The sequence below is a fragment of the Platalea leucorodia genome, assembly GCF_965183815.1.
Source record: "Platalea leucorodia genome assembly, chromosome: 4".
In the NCBI taxonomy this organism is placed as follows: Eukaryota; Metazoa; Chordata; class Aves; order Pelecaniformes; family Threskiornithidae; genus Platalea; species Platalea leucorodia.
The window spans coordinates 90149375-90175376 of NC_138826.1; the positions used below are offsets into that span (position 1 = coordinate 90149375).

At 44.4% G+C, this 26002-nt stretch overlaps 2 protein-coding genes across 2 annotated transcripts in view; both read left to right on the plus strand.

Moving 5' to 3' along the window:
• Positions 1–12366, plus strand: part of WIF1 (WNT inhibitory factor 1) — a gene marked incomplete at both ends in the record, with an annotated part of 43165 nt that extends 30799 nt beyond the window's left edge. Inside the window, 6 exons of the mRNA XM_082308107.1 lie at positions 1760–1855; positions 3508–3603; positions 4968–5063; positions 9161–9256; positions 9874–9969; positions 12245–12366. Coding sequence (XP_082164233.1) covers positions 1760–1855; positions 3508–3603; positions 4968–5063; positions 9161–9256; positions 9874–9969; positions 12245–12366 — 602 coding nt within the window. The remainder of the gene's footprint in view (positions 1–1759; positions 1856–3507; positions 3604–4967; positions 5064–9160; positions 9257–9873; positions 9970–12244) is intronic.
• Positions 12367–23376: 11010 nt separating this feature from the next.
• LOC309589737 (eukaryotic translation initiation factor 3 subunit I-like) lies at positions 23377–24890 on the plus strand (the record flags this gene model as incomplete). The annotated part of the gene is given in 3 exon segments (XM_082310214.1): positions 23377–23461; positions 24228–24360; positions 24362–24890. Coding segments are annotated over 3 exon segments (747 nt in total).
• Between the last annotated feature and the right edge of the window lie 1112 nt (positions 24891–26002).

Below are 26002 nucleotides of genomic sequence, written 5' to 3' on the forward strand. Positions count from 1 at the left end.
GAAGAGCATTTTAAAATTACACCTTTCCTCCTCTCTCTTTCCTGTTTGTTTGGCAGTTGTGCACAGCATCCAGCTACCTGACTGGTACCTCAGATTTTCTTTCCTTTTGCTTAGTCTCAAGAGTTACCCTTCGCATCCCACTAAACAGAAAGCTATAACATCAGTGCAGCAGAATGCTGCTTGTATTTATAGTAGCCATCCTTTCCTGTGGCTCTAATCAGCTATTAGATAAATTTTCAAAAACAAAAGTTTATTTGTGTATGAATCTAACTAACAGATATGTCACCTGACTCAAATATTAGAAGAAGGGAGAATCATTCAAATTTGTTTAAGTCCAGGGTAATGTTTTCCTCTGTATTAAGAGGAGTTACAGTTTAAAGAATCTCTGTGGGCTGCAAAAATGTCTCAGGCAACCTGACCCTCTTGAATTTATAGACATCCTGCTACTCCTTACCACTTTAAACAAGTGCACTTTAAAGGCTATAACTGAATTTGAACTCGGGTATTATTCAGTTGGGAATCAGTGTGAATCAATGGTACATCTTTACAGCCTATGGATGGTAGGTGCCAGCACTTCCTGATGAAATCAGGTGACAAGGCAGTGGAGAAGAAGTAAGGATGCTGTTGGCAGGTGTTGTCAATCACAATGTTTACAGCACTGTTACACTAAAAAAAAAAAAAAAAAGACATGATGCCAACAGCCAATTGCTGTCTAATAGATGACCTTCAAGTCTGGGTTGAGATGGTTGCAATAAGATTGCTCTCTGAGTTTCGGTCTGTCTCAGAGTTTTTTTGAATCTTCTCACTCAGAGTGTCACGCAGCAGAGCATCAAGATGAGCAGGTCATTCCTACTCTGCTAAAGCTGCCTTGTGGCCCTGGTACCACTGATCACAAGTGATATTCACTTTTTCTAATGGGAGTAGGCAGCCTCTCCTGCCTGCCTTCTTCTCTATGAGAGATCTAGGAAGGTATTTTTGAGCAATTGTTTTTCTACCTAGCAGTCATGTTTTCATGGGGTTCCATAGTGTTCAATTTGTTTTGCCTCTTGTTTGATGGACTCTGGTGTTTTGAGGATGGCGATGGTACCCAGAGGTATTTCTTGTCCTTGCATAATGCAGCCAGTGTTGCCAAACGCTTTAACCAGTGTTTGATTGAGAGCTGAGATGTGATTGAGTTGGATGAGGATATAGGACCGCTGTGCAGGAATGCTTTCATCTTCCTTTCTGGCCTTCTTTCCTCTAGCCTTGAAGCTGACTCTTTCATTTGAATACAGATTTCATCACTTTGTCACCTCAGTAGTAACAGATGTAGTAATTAATGCAATGCAAGTTGCAGTGCAGTCTACTTAAGCCTGCAGAAATGGAAACTGGTCCTGCATACTGAGAGCAGGTCTAACCAGTGATGCAAGTCCTGCACTGCCTGCTCGGTTCTGCGTGGAGGAGAAAGTGCTGGCTTGAGCAGAGCATCCACATTACTCTCGCACTTACAGAACAGAAGAGCAATGGAAATGCACAGTCTGTCAACAAGCACATAGTGCGTTTGTCTGAACACATGATGAAACCTCTATACGTAGACTAACAAAAAAGAAACTAATTTCTCTTGAGGAGGTCTTAGCTGAACTTCCATTTCTGCCAGCATTTGCCTGTCTGTCAGAAAACATTTTTACATGTGTCAAAGGAATATATTGATCCTACCGAAAGCTGGCTGACAGCTGAAGTATGTAATATCCAATTAAGACTGTCATTATATTTTCTGAAGCGGAATGTCCAGGAGGATGCAGAAACGGAGGGTTTTGCAACGAAAGACATGTCTGTGAATGTCCAGATGGATTTTACGGGCCTCACTGTGAGAAAGGTAATTTTAAAAAAAAATCTTGTCAACTGTCTTTACTATAATCTCAGCAAAACTGTAGCTAATGCACTGTAGCCTCTCCTAAAAGAATGGCCTGTTCTGAAGATTTCATATATTTTGAGTCCATACATGTAAACGAATTACTATCATCATCCATGGTCTGATGGAAACATGAATTGCTTACAAGAAAGATGTTTTCTCTCTAAGAGATTGCTTTTAACAAAAACTGACACAATAGTTAAGTGATCCTTAATTACAGGGAATCCATCTGGTAAAAAGATTAAATAAAATTCTGCTAATGAGGACTAGCTGTGAAACAAAGCACAGGACTTTTGTTGTTCACCATCTGTTTATTTGGAGATAAGATCTAATTTGGAGACAAGGTCTAATTTGGAGGCAGGTTGACAAGGAAGATGGGAAGATGAAAGAAAGAGTCTCCTTTTCCTTTCCATTAGTGACTAATAGCCCCAGACGACATTTCCAGGTGTGGGGGACCAAGAAGTTGAGTGACTTGGCAAGAAAACTAGCTCTTCTTCCTATCTCTTCCTTCACCTCCCCCAGTGGCAGACCCTCCCTGGGGTGACTTGAGATGGAGCAGACCATCCCTGTGGGCATCCTATTCCAATGGCATCCTTCACTGAGCTCCCAGGTGCTCTGGCTACATCCAAAATATTAAGTACAAAGGATGAGTTCTCTGGCCTGGGGGCCAACTGGGACGGTGCAGTTTGCATTCATATGTTTAATACACTCTCCTGACCTCCAAAAAATCACCCTCCAAACTCCCTTCTGGGAGGAGCCCGTGGCCGCTGCTCACCCCGGGGCCATGCCTGCAAGGGTTTGCTGGTTGGCCAGGGACAAAGCTGTGCCAGGAATGGCACCAACAATTTCACAAGATGATCCTGTGTCCCCACTTGGCCCCTTGCGTGAGTGCTGTTTAACTCACTAGTATGGACCCAGCCTCACTCATGTACCAGTTTTGGGCAACCACAAAATGAAGCCACCTGATGTGCCTCCCTGGAAGAGCCTTGGTGGGGTGGCCACAACTGCAGAGAAGGCTTGGGAGAGCACAGGGGCTCTGGAGAAGGTTCACAGGGAGCATGCAGGACAGTTCAGCCACCAAACCAGGCCACACGACAGGCTCCCCTAGCCTAAATTAGGTATCCATGCTTATGCTCAGGTATGCAGGGGGCGAAGGGAGGGTTCGTTGTAAAGCCTGCCTGGGAACCCCACTGAATTGCTGACACCTCTGAGCACAGCCCCTAAAGAGACAGTCCTGTCTGCAGAGCTGAGGCACCAGCTGCAGCACCAGCGTCCAGTTACAGAGAGGGGGGTCGACTTCAAATATCCAGAGGGGGTAGGTGGGCACTTTGCTCTCCCCAGTTTGGAATTAAACTGTACAAGAGGCAATTTCTGCTCACATATGGAAACAGATTTGAACATAATTTATTCTTCACTCTTTTAGTAATGCTCTATACAAATTGCCAGGTACAAATCAGAGATGTAATTGATTTAACCCACTTACAAAGATGCTTTACAAAGATGACTTGCTCTATTCAGCAGAAGGAAAAGTAGCTTAAGGAGAAAATGTGCTGTATATTCAAATAGACAGCTGCTATCACACCAGCGATGTTTTTTCTGTTCTTGCTGCTCCTCAGCACTATGTGCTCCTCGCTGCATGAATGGTGGGCTCTGCATTACACCCGGCCTCTGCATCTGCCCCCCGGGGTTCTACGGCATCAACTGCGACAAAGGTAACTGCCGGCTAAAACCTCTGGGCTCCGTATCCAGCAGCCTCTCTTTATTCCCCTGTGTTAGTTTTCCTCTAGGAGTGGATTTTGGAATGTCAGGCAAGTAACGAAATAAGTAAGTTTAAATTTAAAAGTTTTGTGGTTCTTCAAATAGATGCACAACCTGGGAGCTGTTGGAAGTCCTTTTGCAGCTGAACGTGCAGGCATCCATATACGCCAGCTCTGTGAAGGGTAATTTAGATAATCACTTTAGTTGATCCACTGAAAGCTGTGGGACCTACCACAAAATTCACTTATATTTCTGGCCTAGGAAAAAAAAATGATCTTTTTTTGAACTCTAGTATCCTGGAGTAAAATTAGTTTTACTAATTTTTTAGTGCGTTAATTTGCTGCATCTGGACACATGAAAAAATAAGCAGGCTATTCATTTTTTGTTGCTGCATTGTGGCTCAGGAAGGATAAAAAGGAACAATCAGTTGTTCAGAACAGGAATTTGGAACAGTCCAAGCTACCATGTAGAAAAAACCAAGTAGTTCCCTGCAGAAATATAACTGACCTGCTCATGGCAGAGCAGATTACAGAATATCACGTTGCATTTATTGTTGCAGAACTATATGAAGTAAAGACTAAATGCAAAAGGTCCTAGTGGACTTTCCAGCAAAATAATGGGAACCTTCCTAGGCCTTTAGGTATGCTTGCACAAACTGTTGTTGTCAGTGTCCTTCTGACTTGTATCTAATCCTTGATGAGACTTTTACCACATTTAAAAAATGTTTCGAAAGTGCACTGTAATGAAACGCTCCCAATGTCTTGAAGGATTAATGTGAATCCCAGCTGTTTGGTGAAAAGTCACGTCTAACACAGTGTAAGTAATTTAGCAGGTGAGAGGCACAGCATTTGCATCTATGTCACCACGCAGCAAAAACTTATAAAGGTTTCTTTCTAGTCAAAGCATTAATTAAGAACTGTAGCAGAGCAGCCTCTTGTAGAAGTAATTTCCAGTCCTAGGTTGTGCCCCTTTTATCAGACACTGGCCATTTCAATAGCAATAGTGAATGGATCCTTCAACGAGCTTAACATGTGAGGACTGATAAAGATGTAACACAGTCTGTCCTCGGGGATCTCATTGCTGTATTGTTCGCTTGTCTCGTTCTATATTGACTTGCGTGTGTGCCTGTGTAAATGTAAAGCATTATGTAGGAAAAAACACATTTCAGTCTTCCTTTGTAAACCAGATGAAAAGATGTTAATGCAACTTTTTTAAACCTACTCAATGTTTGTTTATGATGAGCAGCAGAAAACATTAAGGCCAAGTCAGACTGAGTTCATATTAGTGATTTCGTTCATTCCTGTTTTATTTGTTTCAGCAAACTGTACGACAACCTGTTTCAATGGAGGAACGTGTTTCTATCTGGGAAAATGCATTTGTCCTTCGGGCTATGAAGGAGACCAATGTGAAATTAGTGAGTAGCATCTCCGCGTGCTTGCTTTCACTTGCATCAACTTATTCTAGTGTCGGTGTCTGAATGATGAAGTGCTCCCTGCCTCTGCTGGGCTCACAGCAAGGGTCTCGCACGGCAGGTTGGGGCCCTTGGAGAGTCAGATGCCGCATACCTTCAAATGAGTTTCCTACTGATAAGTTTGACTCATTGCTAGACCAGCTCATCTCCTACCTTGTTTTGTTTTTACTAGTAACTGGGTTTGGTAACAACCCTCAAGCCGTAAGTATGCAAGCAATACTCTGTGGCAGACAGATGTGCTGCTGTGCCAAGCCCGTGTGGAGCAGCTATTTTCAAAAGTTACGGCAATTCATACTTGTGCTCAGCAGATTAGATTTGAGCCCACACCTCTGAAAGGGCTACTATAAGCTGGCAATGGAAGGGTTTGAGGTAAAGGGAGGACCAAACCGTAAGAGCTGAGAGCTTTCACTTAACGTATTAAGTTGCATTCACATGGCAACTTGAAAATCCATGTCACAAGCATCAAAAGACTTTCTATTTTCAGAAGTTTAGCATCAAAGCAATGCAAAATATTTTCGCTCATGGTTGATCTAAGTGTGCTCTGTAAAGCTGGGGGTGGAGATACAGCCAGGCTGGAAGAGACCGGGGAGGTCAGCTGTCAAGTATTTGATCTCACTAAAAGAAGAGTTTTCTCATAGCTCGGTTAAATTGGATTAATTCTGTAGTTCCCCACACTTGAATAGAGTATGGGCATTTCGGTTTTGAGAATGTACACCCGGGTCATTCTTTCTGGGCTTAAAGCCTCTAACAGGACACTGTGCGAGGAGCTTCCCCTGCTGTAAATAATCTCACTGACGTTCTCCAGTGCACGTTCACAGGAGCACGGAGAGCACCATTTGGCCTGGGAGAGCCCGTAAGAGCTGATTTCTTAATATGCATCAGTAGAGACAGGCTTTCCTCATGTTATGAAATTTGCATCATCAAGTAATTTGGAAACACATGGAAATAAACTCTACTGCGAATATGGGACAATAAATGGATTACTGTGCAAAGAAGGAACACAGATACCCTAAGACCTACATTTTGCACAGTATTTACATGTAAACAGTAGACTTATGTAAATGCTTCACCATATCTCTATACATTACAAGGCATTTTGCAGCTCCTTTTTACCTAATCAACACTGGAGGTAAACAGAAGCAGTAAAGCTTTATTGTTATTAAATTAATAAATGTTGCCTTTTTTGATATAAATTCAGATGAGTGTCAGTAAGAACAACAGTGTGGGTTTCCACTGAATTTACCTTTGCTTATATCAAGTTCAAATTTGACACTATGACAGAACCTCATTTCTTTCTTCAGTCCCCAAGAAGTCAACTGCTGATACTTCTCAGATGATGAATAAGGTTTGGTTCAAAGTTTGAGAAGCGTGTATTTTATGTCAGTGGTGCTTTTTGAGGAAAATCCTTAGAACTGATATTAGAGCACGTATAATTAAGGGTGCTCCACTTAATTGGTCTGTCCCAGGGGCTCTTAAGCTCATTGTTGTCTACTGCTACTTGGGATAGGAACAACTGACTTTGGCTTCTTGCAAAGGCTTACCTGTGCAACTCAAATTAATGTAATTAAAATACAGGCAGTAAACTAGTTTCTGTACAAAAGAAGGAAAAAAAGTTCAGGATCAGAGTATGCTAGGAGCTAAACTGGGATCATGTTGATGAGAGCAAGGAAAGCTATGCACTTGCTTTGGCTTTTGTAAAGTTTGGATGGCAATTGTTAGACCGTGATTGATGGCTGCTGCCACCTCTGGGCACTGCACCAGTGCCAGCACAACAGTGGAAGACTGCAGGAGATATTAGATGAGGCTTAGAAATACCAGAGTAGAAACACAGCTCAGTCTCTTTTCTTAGATCCAGGGCCAGCTACATTCAGTCATGGGGGTCTTGAAATAACAAGGGGAGAAAACCTTTCAGTAGGCAGAAAGCCATCTTCTGAAAACTGCAAAGTTGTTTGTTTTTTTTTTTTAATATTGTTTAAAGATTTTGAGTGCTTGTCTAATAGTTGAATTACTCTCTAAGACTCCTGGGAAATGTATTGGACCCAGTCTGCAGTACTAACAAGCATTCACAGTCTTCCAGTTTTTTTCTAGCTATAGTTATGCATTGTCTCTAATTAGTGTTTCAGTTTGAGTCCAGAGAGTTTTATTTTGTTTTGGATTCCTCCCCCATTTGTCACCAACTGTTTTGTTGCTTTTTCCATTTCTCAGTCAATAACAGAGAGAGTTATTACTCTTTCCTTCATTCTGTGAAAATATCTTAGTCCAAAGTTAATTGAGCTGTGCTGAGCCAAATATTTGCCTAATGCAACTCTGTGGAAGTTGGTATCAGACCCCTTGACCCATATTCTCCAGATTTACCTCAAGAACTAGGAGAATCCCTGGATTTCCTTATCATTGCTCCTTTCAGTCATTAATTAGCTCGGATCCAAATGTTTGCCAATTAGAATACCTACAGGTTCCCTCTCCAGAGGCTTCTGCAGCGAAACAGTGCTTTTGCAGAAACTCTTCTTAGCATGGTTTGTTCTGTCGGCTGGTTATGAAGCTTGTTTCAGGGCTATTAAAATAATTATGCACATTAGGAACAAATATTTCTTTTATATTGAGGAGACACACATGCATCACAGAAGTCTGATGGGGTTGAGAGCAGAGCAAGCGCTACTTGGGGTATTGAGCTCCCAAGGGGGCAGGCTGTGATCATGAGATGAGTGCATTTGCTGAGGTTTTCAGCACAGCAAGCCAGCAGTGGAAAGGATGAGTGTTGATGCTTAAATTATCATGCACAGGTCTCAGTTAACGTCCTTTTCAAAAAAAAAGGAAAGGAAAGGAAACAGTTTGCTGCTCCAGGTTCCAGTTTTTGTTTGCTCACAGATTCAGGTAAATATTAGTGCTAAATCTAGGAAGGGCTTTTTTTTCTCTCTTCTGAAGAGTCCAGAAAATGTTGTGGGATTAGAAAAGATGAAAAAAGGTTTTGTACGACAGTGAGAAAAGCTGCACTGGTACCTATGGCCACCAAGGAGGCAAGAGGTTGAGGGTGTAGCTCCTGATGGCCCAAGAGTGCCCAGGGACGTGGCAGTGAGCCTCCCATGGCCTGGGGGTGACCTAGCTCATGGGCGTTGTGCTCACCCTTCCTAGAGATGAGTGAAGTTTTAATTAGTTCAATAATGCAGACAAATTCTAACAAGGGATTGACAGTCTGGTGATGGGAGACTTGATGTCAAGTGTGAGGAAGTCCCTTGGTGTGAGTCAGGCCCAGCAGGAACTTGAGTGTGGATCTCCTCCACCAACATGGACCTCCTCCCTCCCAGGTGGGTCAGGGACAAACAGTGCCATCAGACCCAGCCTCTTCCTCTGGCACAGGGTGAATGTGAGGGAAAGTAATTTCCAGACCAAAAGCCTTGAAAAATGTCTGCCAGTTCTAATTACTGTTGCCAAAGATGCTCTGTTCTTTGCAAATAGGAAAGAAGGGCATGCTTTTTTAACTTGCCTTTAGTTGCTGAGCAGTGGTGTGGAACAGTCCTCATTGCACCATCCACAGCATCGTGGTGCTCCACAGCCACAAGCTGACAGGCCCAGCCCAGTCTATTTATTCTCTGCAAGTAGTGGCCATACCTGTCAGTTCCTGAGCTTCCTAGTGCTTAAAGTCTCTCTTGGACGCCACCAGATTTTCTTCTGCTTGTGCCCCCTGGGTATGGATCCCACTCTTTGCAAACACAAAGTCTGGACAGTGCTGCTTCCCCAGTGAAGGAAGCAATACTGACGGGTGGCACGGGGGACTCTGTGAAGTCCAAGTGGCACAAGTCTGGGCAAAAGCTGCATGGACACACGGGCTTTAGCCGTGCCAAATTATTGTCATATTTTCAAAGCAGAAGAATGCATATGAATCGGAAGCACAGACTTGCAGCAGAGTCTTCCTGACAGATCCACAGTGCACACTCCTACGCCAGCATCCGATGAGTTTTTTGGGTACAAGGCAGGCTTCTCAGACACTTGTCTCCAGTAGGTGCAGGGACTAAGACCATTGTTTTTGTGCTTTCAATTTCTAGGTAAATGCCATCAGCCCTGTCGAAACGGAGGCAAATGTACTGGTAAGAATAAATGCAAGTGCTCCAAAGGCTACCAGGGAGACCTGTGTTCAAAGCGTAAGTACCAAAGCCACTCCATCAGTCCTTGTTGTAGGAGCATCAAGCTGGCTGTACAGTATCTTTTTACACAATGTCAGCACTAACTGTTGTCAAAGTATTTCAAGTTAACTTTTTTCCTGGACATACAGTGTGCACCAGACTTAAGGGAATTATGAAGCCAGCAATATTTTTTACAAAAGCGTCCCCACAATTTCTTCTGTACTCTGAGTTTCTGTAAAACAGCGATGTGTCAGCTTAGTAATAGCAGTTTAGTAATAGAGAAATGCTTAATAAAATGTCAGTACGTTGCAACATTAAAATCCAACGGGAGCCCGTTGTGAGAGGGATGCTGGGGACTACCCTCCTCTCCCGCCGGTTCTGGTGTACGCTCAGCTCTGCTGTTCCATCTGCTTCTCTCTGCCAGAGACCGAGCCAGACCTTGCACCGGGAATGGGGGGGTGAAGTGTTTCAGGGCTCTGCACACACTCAGTGCAAAGTCACAGATGTACTGTGAGAGCCCCAGCCTGTGCCAGGGCCAACCCATCAGGAGGAACAACAGCAGGGAAAGCAAATGTGCAACTCTGTCTCTGGATGAAATGTCAAGAGGTCAGGCGTGTGCGCTCGCTTTCTTACAGCTGTCTGCGAACCCGGCTGTGGCCTGTATGGCACCTGTGCGGAGCCCAACAAATGCCAGTGCAAAGAAGGCTGGCACGGGAGACACTGCAATAAAAGTAAGTGAGAAGCAAACCCCAGGAGTCCCTATCGGGAGTCTTACACATCCAATGCCATACAGAAATGACTGCTTCAAGAGCCTTTCGAGCCTCATTAATGATACTGCACTCCATTTTTTCTAATCTTTAATCCAAACCATAAACAGAAGATTTTCAATATTCCGTAATTTCAACAACTTAAAAAAATCTCAGAATTATTTAAAAGTGTTTTACCAAGATCACCCTTATATTGGAAATTCCAGAATCTGATATCAACCAGATTTCTAGAAGACCTCATGTGTCATCCACCCATGGTATGGAAGGGATCTAAAGTCCCTCTGTGCTCCTCAGTAATGTCAGCTGGCTTTAAAATGTTGGGTAGGCGTTTTTAGAAATAAAACTCTGTCAGGTTTTAAAGCTGATTAAAACTTAGAAAAAACAAAATGTCCTTTAGAAACTTTGGGGAAAACTTGAAAAATTATGCAAGATGTATGCTTACCGACTTTCACATTTTCCCCTCCTCTTCCCCACCCATGCTGCACAGACCACAAAAGATATTGTCCCAAAGCAAAGTTAAAGTCCTTAAAATTAATTTCTGTTGTGCTTATTGACCCATTTGACACCCAGTGAGGCAACTGATCATTTCACTGGATTTAAAGTAGCACTATAAAATTATTTGAAATACAATTGGATATATCCAGTAAACAACTTCAGATTTAATTTTATATTTCATGTGCAATAGTGCTGTGACAGCAGATCTTCAGGAGACATTCTGTACATTCTCCTGTGAGGTACTAATGTTTAGCTTAAACACTGTTAGCTGATGATTCACATTTAATGTTTTAAGTGGCAATGATAAAAAAGTTGAAAAAATTTGCAGCTATAAAACCCATGAATTAGCCATAAAAAATGTGAACCTTACATTGCAGCATCAACTGAATGTTCATTTTTATTAAATGCTGTTGATGCCTGTGATTTGTATCACATTAAAATATATTAGAATAAATATAGTTGCTTCATTAAAAAAATGTGTATTATCTAACTAAAATGGATTATGCTGTGAAAATTAGGTTTGAGGAGTCCACTTTGCTGCTGCTAGCTAGTGGACCTGTGTTTAAGTATTTATTGCATTCCCTGAAGGAGAAATACCATTAATACAAATTACGGTTAGAAAAAATGGAAATCAATATGAACTTCATAAGTTCAATAGAAACTTTTTCTTCTTGTAAACACTCTTCTTGTAAAGAACTCAGATAGCAAGTGAAAAAACCTAGGTACTATGGATGATCATCCCCAAAGAAGTAATTACCTGGACAACAAACCCAAAACTCATAACTACCATGTTATGAGGAGTCAATAGTCACACATTATTGTCAGCTCCACCGTTTTCTGTCCTTAATTACTTGGGGTTTGGGTACAGTCCTGCTGTGTTTAGCACTGCAAAACTCTCTCTGCGTTCAGCAAAGAAACTGAGAATAGGCCATCTGAGTAAAATTCATCCCCATTTTAAGGGCCCACATAGGGCTTAAATTGCACATAAAAGTCTGCATGCACTGCAACTCACTGTTTTCAACTAAAACCAAACATCTTCTGATCTTGAGATTTATGGTTATTTTGAGAGACTTGCTTCATACTCCATCAAATCAATGGCTCCTTGGTAAAGCTGTTTTCTTAAAAAGAAGTGGTTAAAAAAAAAATTGAACCTGGGACTCAGTTTTTCAATGCCGTTTCCATGAGCTTTAAGTAATGAGATGGGTAAATGAAGCTATAAATAATTACAACATAATAATTTGAATTCCATTTTTATTGTTCGTTTTCATTTTGCACAACAAAGCAGCTTTGCTAAGCCTCTTTCAGACAGCTTTTTTCCCCCCGCTAGGTGTTTATTGTTGCTGCTGTTGTTTCTCTTTGCATTCAGCCATAAACCAAAGCCAAGCTCAGGTAACTGGTGCTGATTCTTCCCAGGGGTGATGCTCACGCCCCTCTTTAGAGCCCATTGCTGGCAGGTCGGCATGACTCTCAGCCACCTGGCGTGGGCTGTGCACGCATGAACCCAGGGCTGAGTGACAGCCTGGGCGTGCTGATGGTCCCCTGGGCTCCGTGGCAAAGCGAGAGCATCTTTCCATCCGGCAGCACCTCGTCCATCCTGGCGGGCACAGAGAGGGGCGAGCGCTTGCGTAAGGCATAGCAAACTCTTCTGTTCAAATGGGGGGGACTGTTTCCACTCAAAATATTAGCAGTGGATCGCGAGCCCACTTCTGTGGTTTCTTTTCTCTTGATTTGGATAATTTTCCAGGGTATGGAGCCAGCGGTCTGAGCGCCCTGAGGCCAGCAGGCAGCAAGCACAGGCAGCACACGCCTTCGCCAAAAAGGACCGAGGAGAGGCATGTTCCACCCGAATCCAATTATATCTGGTGAACTCCAGCATCTGAAACGGTTCGTGCTACACAAAGTTCATAGCCTTCATTAACCTCTCATGGATTGAATGTTAAAATGCTGTTCATTACAATTAAGATTACCAGCTGGAATTTTATTAGCTTCATTATAAACCACTGAGCTGATATTTACTATTCCTTTTAAGTTTTATAAATACTTCTATAGCATGATTATATAGGCTTCTTCTTTCAATGCTTTGGATGGTGTTTTGTACTATACTTCAGTTATGTTTAAACTTCCTTTTTTGATTATATAGCTGCAAATATTTTCCAAAAACTGAGTAACAATATTCAAGCAGAAAACCTCATAGATGCTAACCTGAATCATTTCAATGACTACAGATTTAATTTGCCTAAGACAAAGGAAAGGTGCATTTTACATTTTTGCTATTGTGTATTTAGACTTTTCCCTAAGAAAAATAAATAAAATAAATAAGTTGCCTAATTTAAAAACTGAATAACTCAATCCAATGTTATTTTTGGCCTTACAGTTTTGCAAAGTACTGTGTATTAAAAATACACTGCAGCGGTGCCATTTAACCAACGTAATATATTGTAAACAAAGTAGAACTATAATGTATGAACTTTCTGCATCGGCTTGAAGCAATATAATATATTGTAAACAAAACAGCTCTTATGTAATAAACTTTTTTATACTGACGTTTATGTATAAAATAAAGATGCTGCTTTAGTTTTTCGAGGACTGCTCTGTGTGGCCTGCTGTGGTCTCATCAGCGCTGGGCTGGGACGATGGCTTTTCTGGATCACCCTCATAAAACAGTGGCACAGTGGTGCTGGTTTCCCTGTCTCTGCTTTTAGCCCCACAGCTCTTAAAAATATTTCAGAAGAGCAACTTCTTCTTGTGCCTTTGCAAAGGAGGGGATAGTACCGAAGGCCAGGTGTTTCTGTCCCTGTATTTGCCCTCCACCATGTCCTGCTTTCCCCCCCTGCACTGCCAGCTGGCGTGCCCTGTTCGTGGTGCCGCCAGTACCCGGGATCTTCTCCTCAGAGCCTCTCTTCAAGTGGGTAATAGTCCAGCGCCGGCGATGTTTCCTGGTCAAGGGTGATGCTTCCATGTCGTGTTGTGTTCAGACTGTACAAGGTTTGGGTGCTGCTTCTTGCAGCGGTCGAGGGCGGCGCAATTTGTAATGTGCTGTGGCTAGGAAGCAATGAAAATGGTTTCTGTCTGCACTGAAGAACAACATCCACTTCAACAAATGATTACTGACCCTGGCTATACTGCAGTTCTGGGAACCTTATTATCCAGGAGAAAAAAATAAATAACACATAATTTGGGGCATAAAATTAATTGTATTGAGTGAGAGGTTTTGAGTTACAAAGGAAAAGTCTAGTTTAATAACCTGACCTTGCTGGTCTTACCTAGTCAATGGACCCATAGGCCAAGTAAAAAGACTTGCTTAGGCCAGAGAGAGGGAGGACAGCTCTCCAAGGATCCGTTTTTACGTTGTCCTTCGTGTGGTGGGACTGTAGATGCTGCCCAGCAAGTCTGATCCAACAGGAGACCAACCCCCCATCGCCACGCATGGCTGCAGCCCTGCGGGTCCGGTGCAGGGAGAAACACGGCTGGGGAAGGAGGGGCATGGCCCGAGCAGTCCCCCATTACACCCCAGGCGATAACGAGAAACAGCCCTAACAAGGTGGTTTGGCCACTTGCCTGATACCCTTGCCCAGGGTGGCAGTAAAACAGCTCAGGTTTGCTGAAGAAGGAGCTTTCTTAGCGTGGATGTGTGTAACAGCTATGGCTGATGGGGTCCAAAGTGGTGGTCCCCCAGCCCTCAGTCTCACGCCTGCCGTGGGACCCCCAGCACCTCCCTGACCTCCTCGGGGACTGGGGGAGCCTGGGGCGCGGGGCTCTCGGGCGGCAAGGCAGGGCAGGATATGACCCGCAGCCAGCCTGCTTCTGTGCATGCCGCATCGCTGGGCTGCAGGAGCTTTGGAAGAGCAAACCGCAGTCCCCATACTCTTACCTATGGCCTGGCAACCTGTGGATCTCTCCCCCGCACCGAGGCTGTTGTTGGTTGTGGTGAAATCAGCTTTGAAAAAGGATATCCTTTGAAAAAGGATGATCTGCTGTATCTACAGACAAGAAAACAAAATACCAGCTGGTGGTGTGAGCTGGGCTTTTCCCTTCAGCAGGGCCAGCAAAGTGGGCTGTGGGGCGGGAAAGGAGCTCAGCCTCTGCCCTGATTCAGTGCTCTCCCCAAAGCACCCTCGTCAAATCGAAAGAGGATGGAAAACAGAGGATGAGGCACAGGAGAAGACACTTGGGTGATGAAAACCCAGGGCGACGAGATGATGGAAACATTTTTTGAGATTTTCCTTAAAAGTGATGAAAGAAGGAGATTAATATTAGGCTGAGGTTAAATGTGTAAGTGCTCTTAATCTCCAGGGATGCCCCAGGAGCTGTTTATAAACATGGATGTCACATTTGCTAGCTTTTTACTCTTTCTGTAACAAAGATTGGCTGAAGCCGTTGGTCACACGCCACAGTAAAAAGCACAGAAATTTCTTACTTAAAATCCCTCAGATACTTTGGCTGAACTTTTTCTGCTCCTGTCAATTTCTTAGAAAGTGCTTCCTTAAAAATGAGTGTATTCTTTTATATGGAGTAATTTATTTTGCTACTTGTTCCAAAGACACTAAGTGCTGTTGCTTGGTTTTCTGAGTTTCACCACTGACTTTGGGAAAGATCATTAATCATGAGTAGAATATAGTCAGAAAGGTTACAAAAGGAAAAAATATTCCTCAAAGTGCACACTGTAACACAACTCTTTTTCTTAAATAACATCAACTTTCTACAAGCAAATTTTCCATCACTTTGCCTTTAATGCCAGCGTGAGCACAAAGTTTCCTGTGTAGAGGCAGTCCCCCATGTCAGAGAAGTTTTAAGAAAAAGTCCGTGATACTTGACAATGCTAAAAGAAGACATTAATACCTCAGAAAAAGTCCAGTAGAAAGTTGGAAGTAATTTTGCCATTAAAAAAGAAACTACAGAATTTATCACACCCTCTCACTGGATAGGGCATATGTATGGGAAAAGCGCATGTATGTGCCATAGATGAAAACCAGTTAAAGAAAAACAACAAGCAAAGTCAAAATACCAATCTATTAGAATAGGTCAGACAGAAACTGCTTTTTTAACAACGTTTGGAAAGTTTGTAGTTAGCCAGAGAGATGCTGAACGTTGCACTTGTGGGCAACAGCTATGAGATAATCAAAACTGGTAAAAGAAGTTATAAGAAGTTAAAGAAGTTAAATCACTATAACTCTAGCCCAAAAATCCCAATTTAAGCAACTGACAAAATTATAGCTTTATAATGTGCTTCTAATAGTGCTCGATAATTTGGCTATCTAATATTAGCACCCTGCTAAGTCCAGGTGTGCACAACAGTTCAAAGGACAAATACATAAGGCACAGAAAGCAAGCAGAGACAGAAGCCCTGAGGGCAAACTGCCTTTTTTGTACTGCTGCCATTAGTGAACCCACGCACATGCTTTTTTTTTGATAATTTACAGTTTAGGTTAGTATCCCCTTAACTCCGGCTATGCCACTTGATTTAAAATATATCACTTTTAATGCCTCTTCACTTGACTTTTTGGGAACTGGAGAGAATGTGGGCCTTTTCTTGTTTGTGCTATGCATGAATTAGCAGCATAACTTCATTACCACCTGCAAAGCAAGCTCTGTGGCCGTGCCACTGGGGGAGCAGGGAGCCGGCACGGCTGTGCACACTGGGCGATGCTCACGGGGTCGCTCTGACCGGGAGGCAGCGCTGGCTGCCGGCACCCGGCACACTTTCCCCATGTGGTGTGAATGCATGGTCCGGTTGGTCTTCTTCCAGCTTCAGCTGCATTTCAAGGAATATTAAGGTAAAAAAATGATAAAGAAAAAAATTCAGAGCTGTTCCAGATGACTTGCTGCCTGTGAGGTTCAAACTCCAAAAGCCAGGCTCAAAGCTTTGGCCAGACCTAGTACTATTAGTTCAAACACTGCACCTTTGTTTCTGCTGGACAGATTTGTTACCTTTCCCTCCCTCTCACTTCTCTACATCACCTGTTCTACTCAGTTTGTCCATGATGGAAAAAATTCCTACTTGCAGATACTAAGGGAGATCCGACAGCAGCAGAGCAGGAGCTGCCTGAAACAGCCTGAAGTTACACCAGGGTTTCTCCGGTGCCTGGCCTGCCCACAGCACCGCATTGGGTGCCATTGAGGCATCGCTCGGAGCCACAGCTTCACAGCAGCTCCAGGTCTTGCAGGCGTTTCAGATCAAGTCTAGAGAAACTGCATCAGCCAAAAGTGCTCTCATTCGTAACAGGGATTAAATCCTACTAAATCCCACAGGTCTCGCAGTGTGAATACGACTTCATGTTCGGTGAGGTGACAAGGTGCTGTGATTAGCCAGGCCATACCCAAACCTTAAGATCGTGATTAGACCAGCAACACCCTCTCCAGCTCTAAACTGTGCCAGCAAGATTTGCTCACATGATGCTTTAAACGAAAAAGCAACTAGTTAAAAAAAATTCTCAAGTGAAATGAGTCCCAGTTGTTGTCGTTGCTTATTTTTTCTTGCAGCTCTCTGACGGGGTGGCTGCTGAGCTACAGGCCAGTAATTTGTGCGTGGCTCCTAGCACCCAGTTCCTGCTGGAGCACGGCTGACAGCACACTCCGCGGTGCCTGGCTGGAGGCAGCTGCCCAGCCTGGCCACGCGAGTTCACCGACACTCAAAAACGATACAAAGCTGAACTGGGCACAGAACAAATGGGTTAGGAGAACGGCAGGGTTTGGAAAATGCATGCACACAGATCTGAGCAGATTTATTGCTTACCTCTGTGGCTTTCCAAGGTTCGCAGCATTCAGACGATATTAATTTAAACGAACCATCACAACTTAAAGTTAGAAAAAACCCAACTCTCTATTTTTGGCTTAGAACAACATATTCTATTATTTATACTAGCTACAGAAATTGAATTTTCATCCTTCCCACATAGCCCATCAGAGGACAGGAAGAGCCTTGTTGCACAAATCTTTCCATGGAAATGTGAGTTCAGAGGGTTTAGTACACAAACCCTGTCTGGCCAAGCTGCGGCTCATAAGCAGTTCAGATGCTTACGAGGGACATCCTAAGTCCTTTCTAACACTTTCTTTCCTGGTGTATCCTTGGAGGATCTTATGGCTGGAGAGGGAGGAGAGGCCAGCCTGTGCTTTAAGCACATGCTTTGCAGAAAGGACCACTCTCCTCCAACCTGGTCTACTGGGATAAGCTCAAATGCCAGGCAGGCTTGGTGACCAGTTCCTTCTGGGCACGTGTGCCCCAAAATGACAGAGAAGCTGTGAAACACGCCACTGGCCTCAGCATCTGGCCTTGCTGGTGCTACCTGGGGACAGCCTGGGCAGAAGAGGAAGTGAGGCTGCCCACAGCCGGCAGCGAATGGGGCCCCACAGTACCCAAAAAGAGAAACCAAAGAGAAACACCTCTTTAAAAGCTTGCTTTTCTTTAGAACCATTTAAATATTTGTCAGGGTGTCTAAATCAAAAGCCTAAATGTCCCAGGAGAAGGAAAAAGTTATGTGCTCAAGACCAGCAGTGCTTCCAAAACATATTTCGGCTATTTGAAGGCCAAGTAGATTTTATTGGGTGAATGAGGTGTCGGCTTGAACTTACAGTGACACCATTCACACTGTCTGTTGGCTCAACGCGCCCCACTGTGCCTGAAAAGCAGAACACGAAACCAGTGTGTCATGCAAACAGCATCTCCAGTGAGTACGCCGCCCCGTGAGCCCGCTCAGCACAGTCGGTGGTGTTCAGATGCCTTCCTTTTGAGTCCCTGCTTACGCAGATCCCACGTGAAATGGACATGATGGGGGAGTGGCACACTGACAACTTGTACTGAAGAGCTAAACGGTTGCAAAATCAAACTGCAGGTCGATGTTTCTTGTACCACTGGGTTTTGCAAAGGATATATTTGATTTGAGTCACACCCCGTCTTTGCCTCCTCCTGCTCTGCCCAACGGGCATCTTGTCAGCCTGCGCTTCCAGAAACAAACCCTGCATCTGCAGCACAGTCCTTGAGTGAGTGTTTCCTAATACACCCCACCCGTTGCATCTGCAGGATTAAGGATACAGATCCAGAGTCACCCAGGCACCATTCTTCCCCAGGCTCCTTCTAGCCATGCTCACTCTACACATGCAGACCCCCCCCCCTTTTGGGGTGGCATCTTTGGCCTGCAAGAAAGGTTCTTCTCTCCACCATCCTGCCCATCCTGTGCCTTGGGTTACAACTTTTTACATGTAAAACCTTGCACCAAAAGACCATAATTTGCATTGTAAAGTCAAACACTCAGAACAGCCAGAGCCAGCTGGCTCTGTAAACCCTACGCAGCTCCCGCCAGCAGGCAGGTATATGCCCCAGTGGTGTCCCTACTACATGACGACCTCTGTGTCCCTGAAGGCTGCCAGTTTCTGCCTGTGCACACTGTGACAGTGCAGCTCCTCAGGCCTCTCCATGGTCTTCTGCATGCAGGTCCCCCAGGCTTCCCTGCATGCTGCCCACACTCCCTTCTCTGGGGTGTTCACCACCACTCTAGGACAAACATACATATTCTTTATCTCCTCCCGTATTCCCCATCAGTTTCATGAGTATCATCTCATGAAACAGATAAGGGTCTAGAAAAAAACTAAGGACATTGCTGAGTGCCCAGCTGTTCATTATTGCCAACTTATCATCCACAATAGCACACCCAGTTTCTTGTTTCACTTCATATTTCCTAGTTTCCATTCCATTTCCATTTCATTACAGCTCTTCCTACCGGCAGTTCCAATAAAAGTCCAAAACTTGCTCATCCCATACGAAGTGCTTGGTGCACTGTTCCGAAGCCAGTCACGCGCCGATACACATCCCTTCATCAGCGTGCTCCAGTTGTGCTGCTTCCTCCCGCCCAGCGACCCCAGCAAGCCTCACACGTAGGCAAGGACCAGCGGGACTCCATTAATTCTCCAGCAGGCAGTATTTGGAAAGGCCACCCCACACTGTTTATACCTCGTGCATCACGTTTCAGCATCTTCTGTGTTATTCATCATGCCCAGCTTGCAGGAGCCTTGCCAAATGGAGCCTGCCATGACCCGGGGCTAGCATTTTCCCCAGTCCTCATACTACTGGTTATCAGACTTTGTTGGACAAACTTGCCTACTATGTGAACTCCTCGTGTGCTGGACTCTGGCTTACTTCAATTTAGGCTAATCCAGCTGAAAGTCAGAGTGCTCAATTAAAATCCTGGCTGTTTTCAGCATGCACAATTCCACCCTTCAGCAAGAGGGTGGTCGCTGTGGGTACCACCTCTTCTCTGGTCTATCTGGAGGGTGACTGCCACACCTATACATCTCCCAGATGGTGCCACTATCAAAAAAAGTTAAGTGAATGCTCAGCACAATTCAAGTCAATTTTTTAAACCACTTTATTATGTAAAAGAGTAAAGATTTCTCCCCTTTTACAGTTACAGCCACAATAAAGAGGGTATTTTCTGAACCAGAAACTTGGTATTGACTGTACTGCTTCACTTTATTTATCACATAGAAGACTGTGATTCAGTAGTGATAGTTGCACCTCCGAGGCTAATTCTTAAAAGGGATCAACTGTGAAATGCAGCTGAAATGCTGACCTAGTTTGACACTTTCTCCCACCCCAAAAATTACCAGAGCTCCCGAGTGTTTCAGATGTCACAAGTTACACCAATCCACTTAACAATGAGGTGTGTGGGTTCTCCAGGGAGAGGTGAGTTTGGAGTTTTTGTTCATTTCTGTGTACCTTTGAGATTAGCGAGAGTAGGAACTTCCCCAAGCCCAGGGAAGCCCTGCCAGTTGGTGCTGGGGTAAGGGCAGCAACCCCAGGTGAGGTGGGTGCACTGATCCTCTGGAAGCAAATGCATCTTTGTTGCCACCAAGGAGCTGAAACTGGGATCACCATAAGCCCTGTGGGTCTCTGCAGCTTTTCCTGAACATCTTTACAATGTATGATTTAGTAATATAGAACCATAGGGTTTGGGTTTGGCTTGGAAGGGACCTTTAAAGATCATCTAGTCCAACCCCCCTGCCATGGGCAGGGACACCTTCCAATAGGTCAGTTTGCTCAAAGCCCTATCCAGTCTGACCTTGAACACTGCCAGGGATGGGGCATCCACAACTTCTCTGGGCAACCTGTTCCAGTGTCTCGCTACCCTCATTGTAACAAATTTCTTCCTTATATCCAATCCAAACCTACCCCCCTTCAGTTTAAAACCATTGTCCTATCACTAGAGGACCTGGTAAAAAGTTTCTCTCCATCTTTCTTATAAGCCCCCCTTTATATATTGAAAGGATGCAATAAGGTCTCCTCGGAGCCTTCTCTTCTCCAGGCCAAACAACCCCAGCTCTCCCAGCCTTGCATCAAATATTTGATTTAGGTTTTTCCCCTCTACTACTACTCCCTTTCTTTGGTTTGAGTTAAAACTCAGTAACTTCAAATAAAGAAGCAAACAAACAAAAAGCCAAATAGACCCCAAGTAACTGAAAATCCACAAGAATTGCATTTGTGCAGAATTCTCCACTTCTGGCCTGTTTGGAGGAGCCATTCAATACTGCAGTAACACCGTGTTTAACTCCGCACTTGTCCCTGGCAGTACAATAGTACTACAGCGTTTTTGGACACTTTGTGGACCACCCACAAGCAAAAGGAACAGCAACCATGTGGCCAGCAGAATGCCTGGGATGTGACGTTTCCTTGGGGATCTAGAGGACAATAAGAAAATAGCTTGTTGGTTAGTATTTTGACTGAAACAGGTTTTGATCACTCAGACGAGTCTGTTCTGCTTGAGAGAGCAGTCTTCTCTGAAGCAAATGAGTAACACAAACACCTAAGTGAAATGGGTGAGCTGTTAAGTACACAAAGTACCTGAAAAGAGCCATAAGGGTAGTTAAATATTTAGATTCCCGCTCACTTTTTAAGTGGATTGGACATGTCCTCATGCAACATCTCTGACTACGCTGCAGTACTCTCATATCCATCGCAAAGGTTGTTCTGGAAGAGTTTAAGATAGAAGAAAAAGATCTGCTGAACACAACATCTTGATGGAAAGAGGAATGCAAAATCCCACATTTCTTTTTAACTCTGCTTCTTCTCCTAGCAAAACTCATTCTTTTTGTATGTGTCCCCTTCAGCATCCCAGAAAATAGAGAGGGAAAAATTACAAGGAAAAAAATGGCTAATTGGGAGGTATGCTTTGTCCGTCGTACCCAGCACAACAAATAATAAGGTCCCCAAAAGACAAGCCAATGAATGTCCCTTTGAAATGAAGGGGGGGGAGAGCGTTTTAAAAACCTTGAAAATGATTTACAGTAATTACAACCTCATCTGTTACTAGTGCCACCTTCCTAACCATTGTGTAACACTGCACTCAGGCTTCTTCCTCTTATAAACAGACAGTGAAACACCAGCATTATTTCATATCTCTGAAATTGTTACCAGAGGCAAATAATTTTGCTGTGAAACTGGAGTGCAGCTATAAAGCTGCTGCCTCACTGCTTTGGATCTGAAAATACAGCTGCATGGCACAAGCTTAACTCGGCTCTTTATGGGACGTATTTGGAGCCTAGAAGTAACTTCTGCTGAATGCACGCAGGTTTGCTTGACTTTCAGGCCATACTGGGTCAGATGCGTTAGCCAAGCCCTGGAGACTGTCCCAGACTCAGGGGCATCTTGAGCTGTTTGATCCTGCCTGCTTTTCCCAGTTAAACAGAGGTGTCCCAGCTGAGTTAGTTACCCATCAAAGGACAGAGGGGAGAAGCAGCAATGAGGAGCTGACAGTGGCTTTCTTCCCTTTCAGGCAGTACTGAATCATCGCTCACTTGAAAGGGCAAGAGAGGACCTTGCAGTGATGTTGATGTAATTTTCTATGACAGACAGAATTAGAGATCTTAACCAGATGTTGTTATTAAAGAGGTGTAACACTAGTTCCAGAAAAAAAGAGAGTCTGCTTCCAGTATCCATATTTCAAAAGGGATCTTGGAAAATTTATGAGAATTGAGAAGAAAGCAGCAAGAGCTATTGAGAATCGCAGAAAAGCGTGTCAAAGAGTAAGAAACTTTGAACACGATTCAAGAGGACTGGCTGAGCTGCCTGAATTGCTCCCTGCTGCTAGGAGAGAGGTCTTTCCTTCACCCCACGCACCGTCCTCACCAGAAAAAAAGCTGTTTTCTGCTGGATAAGTGAGCTCAACCAGCTCTCCATCAGACCAGCGGAAGGGAGGAAATCTTTAAAAGATATCTCAGCCCCAGTCTTCAGCTACTCACAGGACTAATTCCCTTTTACAAAAATACCCACTGGGGTTGAAAGATTGAATCTAAATAAATTTCAGACTGGATCCAGGGTACATGTTTTTAACAGTGAATTAAGCAACCATTGGGTTTCACCTTAGACTGTGGCAGATTTTTCATCACCTGAGTCTTAAAAGCAGGGCCTTCTAAAAGATAATGCTAGTAGTAAAAATGAAGTTACAGACTTGACGTAGAAATAATCAGACGAGGTTCTGGTTCTTTCCACACTGAGTGCCTCTCTATAGTTTCAGTCCAGAGATGGATGAAGCTTATTAGTGACTGAAGTCACAGCCAGGTGCTGTTCATACACTGATATTTGGTCCGTAAGAGGCACGTTACAACTTCAGCTAGTGCCAAAGCGAAGAACTCAAGGCCATGTCAAACCCTAAAATGTATAATTCCCAAAGAGCTGTGGCTTTTTTTATTTCCTTCCTTGCTCCTGAAGTACATTTTTCACTGTCCCATGGCAACTGTTTCTCCTCACCCTGTTGCTATGTGAAAACTGGAATTTTAAAAAGCTATTTTGAAGGAGTTTTGAGAAAAACTTAAAAAATTCATGCCATTTAAAGACCAGGAACAGAGAAATTTCGAAAGAAAGACAAAGAATAGCAGCAAGCCTGCGATATGAGCCTTTGTAGAGGCAGCTACTCGCAAAAGCCCCACAGCAGAATGAATGTCTCGGTATATTTTAAATTCAGTGTTTTTGCAGGTAAGATCACAGCCGTGTGGCCTTCACTTTCCTGGGTACCAAGTGTGGGTCACAGTGGGTTACGTGATTGCTCCTGCGTGTCTTGGCACGTTGGGTTTTCGAGTCCTGGCCAAACTCCACCCTGGACAAGTGTTGCCTTCATTTGCTGGCAGATTGTTCAAGGGATCTTTTTGTGCGAGTGACAGCTGAAAGGCATTAAATTCTACAGTAAATCATTTAACTGTAGCCTAGAATGTGTGAACACCGAACCACAAACTCTGACAGAAGAAAATCAGAATTTATTTTGTGTTTTGAACCATTTTAACATTAATGGCCCAGTTTAACCACATATAACAAGCATAATCTGTTCAGTTTTCATCAAGGTCTTCAACTGGATATTGTATACCTCTGTGGCGGTTTCGTCTAAATTATTTGAGGTTTCTTACTTGGGATTTTTGTTGCTAAAATGAATTTTATTGTCTTGAAAGGTGACAGAATGCTAGCTGGGGAAGACAAAGTCTGTCCACACCACAGTTCAGCAGGGGCAGTAGCAAACCTCACACACTTCCCCCACTCCCACCATGCAGGAACAAAGGATGAAGAAAGACAATCTGGGATGAACAACAAAAAAACTAATGACACTCTTCGCACTCAGTCTTTAATTCTCCAAATCTTGGGGAGGGCCTGCTTTTTTTCTGCTGGGTTTCAAGAAATGCTTCTTTTTGACAGTTTTATTTAAATAACAATACATTCCTATGGGGGAAAAAAGTTGGTTTTGACAAATCAGCATTTTCTACAAGAGCCATTTCATTGAAGGATCCTGTTGTCAACATTTGGTATTCAGTGAATGGAGAGAGGCTCAGCACCTACAACGGCCACACAGGAGCTGTCTGGTGCATGGATGCGGACTGGGACACACGACCTGCTCACCGGCTCTGCGGATAACAGCTGTCGGCTCTGGGACCATGAAATGGGAAAGCAGCTCGCTCTGGTGAAGGCCAGCACAGTGGTGAGGACGCATGGCTTCGACTTTGGAGGAAACATCATCATGTTTTCCACAGACAAGCAGATGGGATATCAGTGTTTTGTGAGCTTCTTTGACCTCCGGGACCCCGGCCAGATTGAGAACAACGAGCCTTACATGAAAATCCCCTGCAGTGATTCTAAAATCACTAGTGCTGTGTGGGGCCCTCTGGGAGAGTTCATCATCCCAGGACGTGAGAGCGGAGAGCTGAACCAGTTCAGTGCCAAGTCAGAGGAGCAGCTTTCAAACGTCAAGGAGCACACCAAGCAAATCAACGATATTCAAACCTCCAGGGACATGACCATGTTCATCACTGCCTCCAAGGACAACACAGCCAAGCTATTTGATTGCACAACACTCAAGCATTTGAAGACGTCACTCTATTCAGAAAGTATCCTCATCCAGCACCCAGTCAGTTTGGCTTAGTATAAACTCAAAAATGTAAACCATATTATGAAGTCAAAGGGGACCAAGCCAAGGAGAAAGCCAAAGCCTGAAGGAAAGTGAGCTCTGGGCAGACAGAAGATGACAGCTGTTAAAGAGAGACGTGCTGGGGCCATCCTGGGAGCTGTGAGCAGACGCCGCTGCTGGCACGAGGGACAACAGGCACTTTGATTTAACCTGGCACTGAACTGCCAATTATTTGTTATAGTCACTAACAGCTTTGCACCCAGATTCAGCCCAGCTTTTCACTTGCACAGCCATCAGAGAGAAATCCTTGTTTTGTGGGGACATTGGTGTGCTGCAGCCAGCCTAGGGCTTGGAAAGAGGCGATGGTGTTGATGCTGGAGCATCTGGACGCCTGCTCGCCTGCCAAGCTGGACTCCCCAGGACCTCCTGCCACAGGAGGAGATACCACACTTGCAAATGGCCAACGCTGTGCGGAGGTATCACCTTCTGTCCAGGAAAGGTGCTCACGGCCATCAGGCTGCCTGTCTCCTCCACTGGCCTTGCCCTCTCCAGCTACCCATCCTTTTCTCAGCTGCAGCTTCTGAGTAGACAGAGCCCGTTCGCAGTCACCGGGGTACCAAACCTCTGAGTTTAGTGACATTAGGAATCAACTTCCAAACTACAACAAAACCCACAAAAGCCATACGTCCCCAAGACACCACCTGAGGCAAGAGTCCCATGAGCACAACAGGGCCAACGTGACCCTGCTCCCCCTCCCCCGCAGGCCCCAACTCTCTGCCTTCACCCTCTCCACCTTCTTCTTGCAGCTGGACCCGCTAGTATGGCGCAGTAAGCAGAGGCTTTGGTTTCAACATTACCACTCACTTCAACAGAGCCAGGGCATGCATATTACTGTCATTCCTTCCAGCAGCTACCCTCCGATGGACAGATGGTCAGTCCCTCTGCAGCACCGTCCACAGCACCCTGCCACCACCCAGCTGGGCTCTCAGCAGTCGTGACCTCTAAGAAAGACACTGCAAGTGGCATGACATTGCAGAGCAGGAGGGCAGAAGGACTCGGTGTGTGTGCATCTTTGGTCCTGCAAGGCACTGCCAGGCTGCCCCGCTGCCATTCGGGGCTCCCACGAC